This window comes from Suncus etruscus, chromosome 2, assembly GCF_024139225.1.
Source record: "Suncus etruscus isolate mSunEtr1 chromosome 2, mSunEtr1.pri.cur, whole genome shotgun sequence".
In the NCBI taxonomy this organism is placed as follows: domain Eukaryota; kingdom Metazoa; phylum Chordata; class Mammalia; order Eulipotyphla; family Soricidae; genus Suncus; species Suncus etruscus.
The window spans coordinates 113,479,985-113,489,445 of record NC_064849.1 but is presented as its reverse complement, the minus strand read 5'-3'; the positions used below and the strand labels follow the sequence as shown (position 1 = coordinate 113,489,445).

Genomic DNA, 9,461 nt, shown 5'->3' with positions numbered 1-9,461 from the left:
TGTTAAGCCAATTAAGTTCCAATTGACTTGGGACAAAATATCTTCTTCTTTATGAACTATCTAAAATTTTTGAGTAGGCTTTATCCAAAGGTTTACTTTGATTCTTTGTAACAACATGCTAGCATAATCAACTACCATTTTTCTTTCTACTTCTGATTTTGTTTCACATAATCCCCCCAAGAGCACTCCAAAACAATGGAAAAAATAATCCTCAAATTCTGACTGAAGATTCAGGTAATCAGAGGGGAATGGGTGGATTTGAAGAAGGCAGTGGAGATCTGGTGGACTGTGGTGAAGTGGTCAGTGGTACCTTGGTGGTAAAGATAGTGTGGTAACATAAGAAAGGGGGCAGCAAGATAGTTCAAAGGGCTTTACATATGGGCGTCTGGGTTAAATCTTCACTGCAGAGTCCTCTGAGCACAGGGCTAAGAGGAGTCCTGTGTAGATGAGGCCAGTGATATCAGTGATCCCAGGCTGAATAGAATGCTTACAGATTCAAACCTTATAGATTAGAACACTTACAGATTCAAAATGAGCCATGTTAGGGAGATAATTCAATTTATTTTAAGTGGAAGTGAAGTACTTATAATGTTCACAGCCCATCAGATTAGGGGAAAGTAGAGTATGAGCTCTGTGTGTTTAAGGGATTAGCAGGGTATGAGCTCTGTGTCTAGGTGATTAAAGGAAAGAAGACTGTGAGGGGATTAGGGGAAAGCAGGGTGTATGCTCTGTGTGTCTACAGTCCAGTAGCACTGCTGAATGTTTCCCTGAAACAAACATACAAACAGCCAAAATAGAAGAGATATGAAGAGTAGTCTTGTAAACATATGCACTCCCAAATAAATTCTTTTATAGTTTATTTCAGAAAAAAGCTATTATCAGAGAAAAGAGATAACCTTTTATTTTTATTCAATCTGATTTAGTTGCACAATATAGCAAAAAAAATTTTTTTTTGCTTTTTGGGCCACACCCTGTGACACTCAGGGGTCACCTTTTGTGAACCGTCATGCTTGAAGCACTGTATATAACTTTGCTAGGGAAAGTTAGGCAATTGAGGCCAATATAGCACCCTGAGCTAAGGAATGAAATAGGGAAGTCTCTTGCACATTCAAAGAGAAAGAGATTCATTCATAAGATGATATCAACAGCAGATATATTTGTTAATAAAATATTTACAAAAGGTGTCTCATCTATATACAAAATTAAACTAATTTTTTTCTATTAATTAGTCTTGTGTCAACGTTTTTTTGTTTTGTTTTTGGATCACACCCAGCAGCACTCAGGGGATACTCCTGGCTCTATGCTCAGAAATCGCCCCAGCAGGCTCGGGGGACCATATGGGATGCTGGGATTGAAACCATTGTCCTTCTGCATGCAAGGCAAATGCCTTACCACTGTACTTTCTCTCTGGCCCCGTATTGACTTATTTTTTTAAGTGAGCCAAAGAACCAAGAAGAGAAGAGAAAAGATAACAACTTCATATAAGTAAATTTCACACCAGGAATGTCAGAAACATAATTTAAGGGAAGGCAAATTTTTTGATATGTTGAAAAATCTCATGGTGTCACTAAAATTTATTATGTTGGTGATTTTGTTAAGGCTCAGAGTTTAAACTTGACTATTGGAGTGATTGAAACAGAAAATATGAGAGGGTTTGGGTCAAACTAGGTGGTACTCAGGGACTACTTCCAGCTGGTTGCTCAGGGATCAGTCAAAATGGTATTTACGTGGTGAACGATATGTGGAACATATGTAGTGATAGGAATCAGACTCAGACCTTGTGCATGCAAATAATAAATAACCTATTGAGTTATCTCTCAAGTGCTGAACTATTTTCGGGGGGGGGGGGACTTGGTGGTACTCAGGAGTTGCTCCTGGCAGTGCCAGTGGAGAGGACCCTGTAGTAATGAGAATTAAAACCTGAGTATTCAGTATGCAAAGCAAGCACTCAAGGAGCTAAACTCAAATTACTTCAAGATAGAGGTGAAAAAAGTGGCTATAGAGCCCAAGAAATAGCTCATTAGATTGAGTGGTTTCTTTATATAGGTTTGACTCTCCACACTTATGGTCCCTGAGCACAGAGGGTGGAGTAGTCTCTGAGAACTGCCATATAAGTCCTTCAAAATTATATATGTAGAAAAACAAAATGTTTATTTGCAATAACAAGTAACTGTTAGAGCTAAATATGCAGAATTAGAAAAAGACCAGATACATTAGCTGAAGAATATTCCATGGGCTCAGCTTAAGTTAGGATGAAATTGCCAGGAGACTGGGGGCACATCTAGAGGATCATCTACCTTCTTGACTTATTAGTTCTGGCTGGTACACCATTTGTTAACTTTAGTTTTCTGCCTGCCCTCCCAATTGGGTCATCTCATCTAAAAGGCTGTTAACCTTATATAAAATATACCAAGTCTTAACTCTTAGAGGATAATCCATAGCATTCCCATATGTTATCCCCAACTAGTTATTTGTGATTAAAACAAGAAAAATGACTATGAAACTTTCAGAATTGTGGCTAAAAAGTGAGAATTTGTCAATCTAGAGATAGCTAATATGTCTCAGTCAAAAGCTGAAAGAAGTTAATAACTGTAAACAGGAAGTTGAAGTGTGAACATTTAAAAGCAAGACCACATCATTCAATACACAAGAAACCAACTACAACTAGAATGCACCTGGTACATGGCTCCTAATATAACATGTGAGTTGCTTCTTTGATGTCAGTATCTTGTGAAATGAAGTTTCCTGAGAGATGTGGGTCTTTTAGCATTGGGAAGGCTGAGCATTCCTCTTACTTTCATTATATGTTTAATCCCAAACAGTTCAATCAAAGAGGAAGCATGTTCTTGATTCTTTAAGAGTTGTTCTCCATTAATGAGACACCTTTTATAAACAAACTTTCAGGTGCTGAAGCATTAATCTTCCTATTATTTCTTTAAAAATGTTTTTTTTAATTTAGAACATCATGATTTACCAAGTTGTTATATAGCACAATTTATTTCAGGCATTAAATGTTTAAACACCAATCCTACGACCAGAATGACCTTCCCTTCACCACTGTCCTCAATTTTCCACTCACCACCATAATAAATTTACTTCATATGTTTGTTACAACACAAAGAAAAATAGAATTATCAAAATTTACATTAACAAGGATCAATTTGAACTAATTGTTATATATCTCTTTATGTACGTTACTAAAATTTGTTTCTAAGGACTTACTGGACAGTGGTTAGTGCTAGTTGAACTTCTGGGTTATTGTTTGGGTTGTTTGAACTTGATAGATTATTATGTAACTAGACCATCATATTTCCTGTGATACTACTGGACTGACTACTATAAAATTTTGAGGTGCTGTATAGCTGTAAGTAGTCCAGGATTTACAGATATAAAAGAATTTGGTACCTTGACAGAGGGTGTAGTATGTGGCAATGGCTGCTGTTCATGTAGAAAGGGGAATCTGTTCCCACCCATTCTGAGAATTCTACAGAGGTACCAAACCAGACTACCAAACTAGACTACCTAGGAAGTATCTGTGGCCATTATTTTAATTTTTCTTCCTATCATTTTTATTTGAATAGAATTTATTATATGCAAAAGTTAGTATTTATTCTGTGAATAAAAAGTTTGGATTGATTTTGCTACCTGGCTCTAGACTAATTCATCTGCTCATCTACATATTTATTTCATGCTTTATATTTGGACTTAATTGCTTTCTATTAATACTGAGTGACACAAACATGAAGTCTCTTTTTTATATTTATGGAGAAAGCAAATCTGCTTTCATAGTCATGAACATGAAAGTAAGTGGGAATAATTCAGAATGACAATATCAAACCATTTTTCCTGTAAAATTTTTGAACAGTTTTAAATAATGACGAACACTTCTCTTATTACAAAAGTTTTTAACAAATAGAAAGTGGTGGGAAAATAAAGATGGAACCAGAAGTGACATAGGAAAGTGATAGAGGCTTGTGGGCACATTGGTGGTGGTGTGCAGTAACTTTGTGCATCAATATTATTAACTTGAATACTATTCTGAACATAATTTCTATACTATATTTATTTAAAAAAGTCAAGATATTTGCCTCATTTTGATTCTTAGAGAACAGAGATGGAAGCAAAATATCTTTCAGATAGAACTTCTGAAACTAAAATACATATTTTTTTAGACTATGCTTTGCTAGGTGTAACATAATGCTACCTCCTTGGTAAGAGGAGGGGAAGAACTGTGCAGACCTTAATCAGCTGCTCGTCAAAACTAACTATTCAAACTTCCAATTTCACAGTCTCCCAAATTGCCTAGCTGTCCACAGACTCTTTCTGTCTGGCAATCTAATCTGATTTGACTGGTGGATGTGACAGCATAAAGTCTAAAATTAAACTACAACTTTCCAATTTTAATGACAACTTTTTACAACTTCACTAATTGCATACAATCAGGGGAAATCTTAACAGTATGTTCATTAGATGAGACTTCTAACACTATGTTTAAGGATATTTATATTTAGATGAAATAAACATGGAATTATTTCTATTAATTTGATTTATGGCTCTACACCAGACTGTGCTCAGGGCTTAATCTTGGCTTTGTACAGGCTCAGGATTTACTGTTAGAAGATCATATGTGATATTGGTTAGTAAAACTAGGTTGACTATATGAAAGGCAATGCAAGAACTTTAATTTTTCTGCCACCTCCCTGCCCTCGGTATAGAATTAAAAATTTAAAAAATGGCGAGCCAGGGGTTGAAGCAATAGCACAGCAGTAGGGTGTTGGACTTGCAGGCAGCAGACCTGGATGTAGGTTCAATCCCAGCATGCCATATAGTCCCCTGAGCCTGCCAGGAGCGATTTCTAAGCACAGAGCCAGGAGTACAGGAGTAACCCCTGAGTGCCATTGGGTATGGCCCCTAAATAAAAAAAAAATAATGTGAGTCCATGGACGCTATAATATTTTTTATTTTCTCTCTATAATGTTCTTTATTTTTTTGTGTAATTCAGTCTTGGATTTCTGGGTCATTATCAATGTATTAATTTGTTTCTGTTGGACTGCTATATTTATTGGTAATAAAATTTTATTGATTTACCATTAGTTTTTAATGCTATTTAAAATTTTGGAGCATAAATTCATACCTCTATAAGTATACCAGTCTTATGGCCATAACCAAAGTTCTACATCATTATACATCAGTATACTTTTAATGGATCATAGGGACAAAAATGTGATATTTGAAAAACTATTCTCAAGCTGATTTTGTAGTTATAATTAGGTCAATGTTTTGGTGGGAATACTAAGCAGAGCTCAGGAGATCTGGGATCCCTCTCTGCAATACTTGACCAACCGGGCCAAGAACTTTAATGGGACTTGTGAGATTGTGGAGCCAGTGTTTGATCTCCAGTATGTGCTTTTCATGTGCTTGCCTAGGATCCTGATTGCTGAGTCTCTGGCCCCTTAGGTAACTTCTTCTTCTTCTTCTTCTTTCTTCTTCTTCTTCTTCTTCTTCTTCTTCTTCTTCTTCTTCTTCTTCTTCTTCTTCTTCTTCTTCTTCTTCTTCTTCTTCTTCTTCTTCTTCTTCTTCTTCTTCTTCTTCTTCTCTTCTTCTTCTTCTTCTTCCTCTTCTTTCTTCTTCTTCTTCTTCCTCTTCTTTCTTCTTCTTCTTCTTCTTCTTCTTCTTCCTCTTCTTTCTTCTTCTTCTTCCTCTTCTTCTTCTTCTTCTTCTTCCTTCTCCTTCTCCTTCTCCTTCTCCTCCTCCTCCTCCTCCTCCTCCTCCTCCTTCTTCTTCTTCTTCTTCTTCTTCTTCTTCTTCTTCTTCTTCTTCTTCCTTCTCCTTCTCCTTCTCCTTCTCCTTCTCCTTCTCCTCCTCCTCCTCCTCCTCCTCCTCCTCCTCCTCCTTCTTCTTCTCCTCCTCCTCCTCCTCCTCCTCCTCCTCCTCCTCTTCTTCTTCTTCTTCTTCTTCTTCTTCTTCTTCTTCTTCTTCTTCTTCTTCTTCTTCTTCTTCTTCTTCTTCTTCTTCTTCTCTTCTTCCTTTTGTTTAATTTTTATTTTGACCATATTGGCTTACATATCTTTCACAGTAGTATTTTAGGTACATATTAACATTGAATCAGGGGAATTCCCATCACCAAATTTGTCTTCCCTCCACTCCAGTTCCCTTCCTGCAACCCATATCCCCCACCAATACCCCTCGGGCTGCTAGAGTAAGTGGTCCCCTCTATGTCTAGTTTACTACTAGTGATCACTACTACTCCTGTTTGGTCCTGGTACCCTCTCTTGTTTCGTCCTCTATTTGAGAGGCGGAGCTAGATAGTTCGAGTTATGTGGTTTTGTTTGAAGGAGAGAAAAGCAATAGAATGGGGTAAAAAAATAAATAATCTGAAAATGGGCGGAGTCCTTCTAGAGGTTTTCAATCTCAGTTTGAGAGAACAGGAAAAAGGTAATTGAAACACCGCAACAATACAGAAAGAAATATCAAATAAAATATCCAGTGAGCACTGCAGCAATAAATACAAGCACCACACAATAGTCTTGGTCCTGAAATCAAACCATGCTGGAGTGCAAAAAGAAAAAGATAAAATAAAATAAAATTGGAGACATCCACTTCAATATCTACACCAAAATAAAGAAGTAAAAAAAATAAATCAATAATTAAATATATAAGTGGATAAAAGGATTATTTTGTGCACCCCCCCCCCGCATAGGCACAGTAACTATTGGGGACATTATATAGGGAATTCCCTTGGCCTAGGACAGTGGTCGGCAAGCGGCAGCTCGAGAGCCACACTTTTTTTTTTAACATAAATAAAATAAAACTTTATTTTTTAATAATAAAATTAATGTGTCTAGTATGGCAAGGATAGTAAGTCATTCCTTTAGCAGTACAAACAATCCTTTATCCGCGAGGATGCATGGAGCTTTATTGTGTCATCCGTCTCTGCTCCCAGACTCGGCGGAACATCTAAATGATACCCTGCTCTGAACTCCAAGTTGAAAGTAAGTTTTTATTATACTTGTGGGAAACAATAGGTTCAGCTGCTTATTGCAAGGAGCAATTGCCCAGGGAGAGTTAAACTCAATTACTGTAACCATACTGAATAAAAAATACTGCCAAGAACAAAAAGACGCCCGGGTAAAGACAGCCACTGAATAAAAAAAAATCGACATAAAGCGTATCAAATATTTATTTATCTGGGCAACAAAGGACTATGATACATTGACAGACACGGAGACGGGTGCCAAGCCACCCCAATCCAACACGGGAGGGCAGGGCCCCAAGTGGCCAGTGAAAATACAGAAAGCCAGGTGGTCCCCCCAATGCTGGAAGTTGCCGGAACAAAAAGAGATGGAGAGCGGGCGGGAGGAGAAGTCCCTCACCCCTGGCTTCAAGACAACCTTCGTTTATTGCTCAAATAATGCTTAGAAAGGAGGACGTTGGGGGAAATAAAAATATTTTTCTCATTGCTGCTGTTCCTCTCCCCCCAACACTCCAAAGGAGTGACCAACCACGTCACCCACTTCCTAAAATAAGAAACCCTTGTTTGGTTTGGTTTTGATTTTTGTTTCTCTCGGTTCAATAAAAAGCTCACTTGTAATACTAATTATATATAAAATTTTATTTTGCCTTTCAAAAAAATTTTTTTGTTGTTGTTCAGTTGTTTCATCGTCAGCTTTCTTTAACATGCTACAACGGGGCGAAAATTCGTGAATCCCAGAAGGCAGGGGGTCCCCAAACCTTGGATCTCAAGATAAGAAGAAACAAGAGCCACATGAAGAAATCAAGAGGGGAGTCCAAACCACTAAGCAGAAGAGGTAAACAAGATCACCAGATAAATAAAAAAAGGGCTGGGGGCTTCCAACACTCAGCATATTTACAATTCCCATTAAATTACACATAAATAAATATCTACAGATACGCCAACACGGACTCCCTGGCCGAGGGGTACACCGTGCTTGTGAGGACAGTCCGGGGTCGGTCGCTTTACCTCGACGAGGACACATGGGCCTCGCGCCCACGTGCGTCACAATACTGATAAAAAGCTCCTCGTTCTCTTAGCCTCGTTTTCTCGGAGTATGGCTACGATCGGACGGACAAATGGGCGGACGGACAGACGGACGCGGCTCTCCATCCCAGGCAGCTCAGAGCAATTATTATTATTATTATTAATTTTTTTTGCATTTTTCTGTTCTTTTATTTTTTTTTTTTTAGAAAAAAAGTTTTAAAATTGTGTGTGTGTGTGTGTGTGTGTGTGTGTGTGTGTGTGTGTGTGTGTGTGTGTTGTCATGTATTGTCTGCGGGTTGTTTTTGTTTTTTCCTTTCTTTCCAGAAAAGCAAAGAATGTTCACAAACACGCATGGGAACGTCTTGCCGGGACGCCGGCCTCCTCGTGGCCTGCTGCTCTGTTCCCGTGGGCTCCAGAGCCGGGTGGGGAGGTCGAGGCAGGCAGGCCTGTGGGGGGGCAAGCGGTGACAGCAGTAGCAGCAATCAGGGTGCTGGTCCGAGCTGGGGTGGCCGCGGCCTCTGGTGCCCTCACTTGCAGTGTTTCTCCTCTTTGTCACCGCTCTTGGCGCTGCTGTCGGGGTGGCTGTTGGGATTGGTGCTGAGGTACAGTTTGTCCATGGCCTTGAGGGCCTCGGTGAGATAGTTCTGCAGGGCCGTGACGGCGGCGCACACGGCCGGGCTGCCGAAGCCGTGAGAGATGAGGTTGAAGTGGGTCAGGCAGCTCTGGATCCCCGGTTCCAAGATGGGGTTCGGCCTCGAGTTCCCCAGCGGAGAGCGGTCCTGGGCCAGCAGGTCCGTGAACTCCTTGCAGATCTGCTTGGTGGCCAGAAGCATGTTCTTTCTCGTTACTTGCTCACTGGGGTCCGAATGTTGTCGGTTGAGAAACTCGGCCACTGCTTTGGCAGGAAATTCGGTCTCACACACGTACCCAAAGTCTCTGGCGAGGTGAACAGCTTCTCCTTCTACTAGAGAGGTGAGGAGGGTGACGTTGGCTGCTTTGCGCCGCCCGGCCGGCAGGTTGAGGCCGATCTTATCCAGCTTTTCTCGCAGAGACCTGCCTCCATTTTTAGACTTCGCCCTGGATGCTGATGGATGGAGGAGGGAGGTCATGAAGGAGGGAGGCCGGGCCGGGCAGGGCAGGGCAAGGCAGGGGGAGAGCCACACTTTTTAATGTGGCTCTTCTGTGTGCCTGGCTGCCGCAGCGGCTGGCTCCAAGCGTGTAAGATGACACCCAGTGTCAACCCCAAAGAAAGGTGTTCCCTCAAGGTTTTCTTCCTTTCTTAAACCTCTTCCTTTGATATGTAAAAGCCTACTGACTATGTACTTCTGTCTCTCTCTCTTGACCTGAAGCCTCCTAGTATTGGGAATTGGTTTTAATAAAGAAAGAGATGTTCTAGCTTTTTGGGCTTGAGGCAGAGAATACAAGGTAAAAGGCCATGGTCTCCATGATCATCCTTTCCTGG

The 9,461-nt window shown here is 40.1% G+C and overlaps 1 protein-coding gene across 1 annotated transcript; it reads right to left on the bottom strand.

Annotated features, from left to right (window-relative positions):
* Positions 1–8,276: 8,276 nt before the first annotated feature.
* Positions 8,277–9,108, bottom strand: LOC126001845 (transcription factor AP-2-alpha-like). Its single transcript, XM_049769058.1, has one exon. The coding sequence runs from the start codon at positions 9,106–9,108 to the stop codon at positions 8,527–8,529; it is 582 nt and encodes a 193-aa protein (XP_049625015.1). The 3' UTR covers positions 8,277–8,526.
* Positions 9,109–9,461: the final 353 nt, after the last annotated feature.

Bases quoted from the DNA above. Each gene is read 5' to 3' on its own strand.
- LOC126001845 (XM_049769058.1), bottom strand. From the start codon at position 9,108: ATGACCTCCCTCCTCCATCCATCAGCATCCAGGGCGAAGTCTAAAAAT.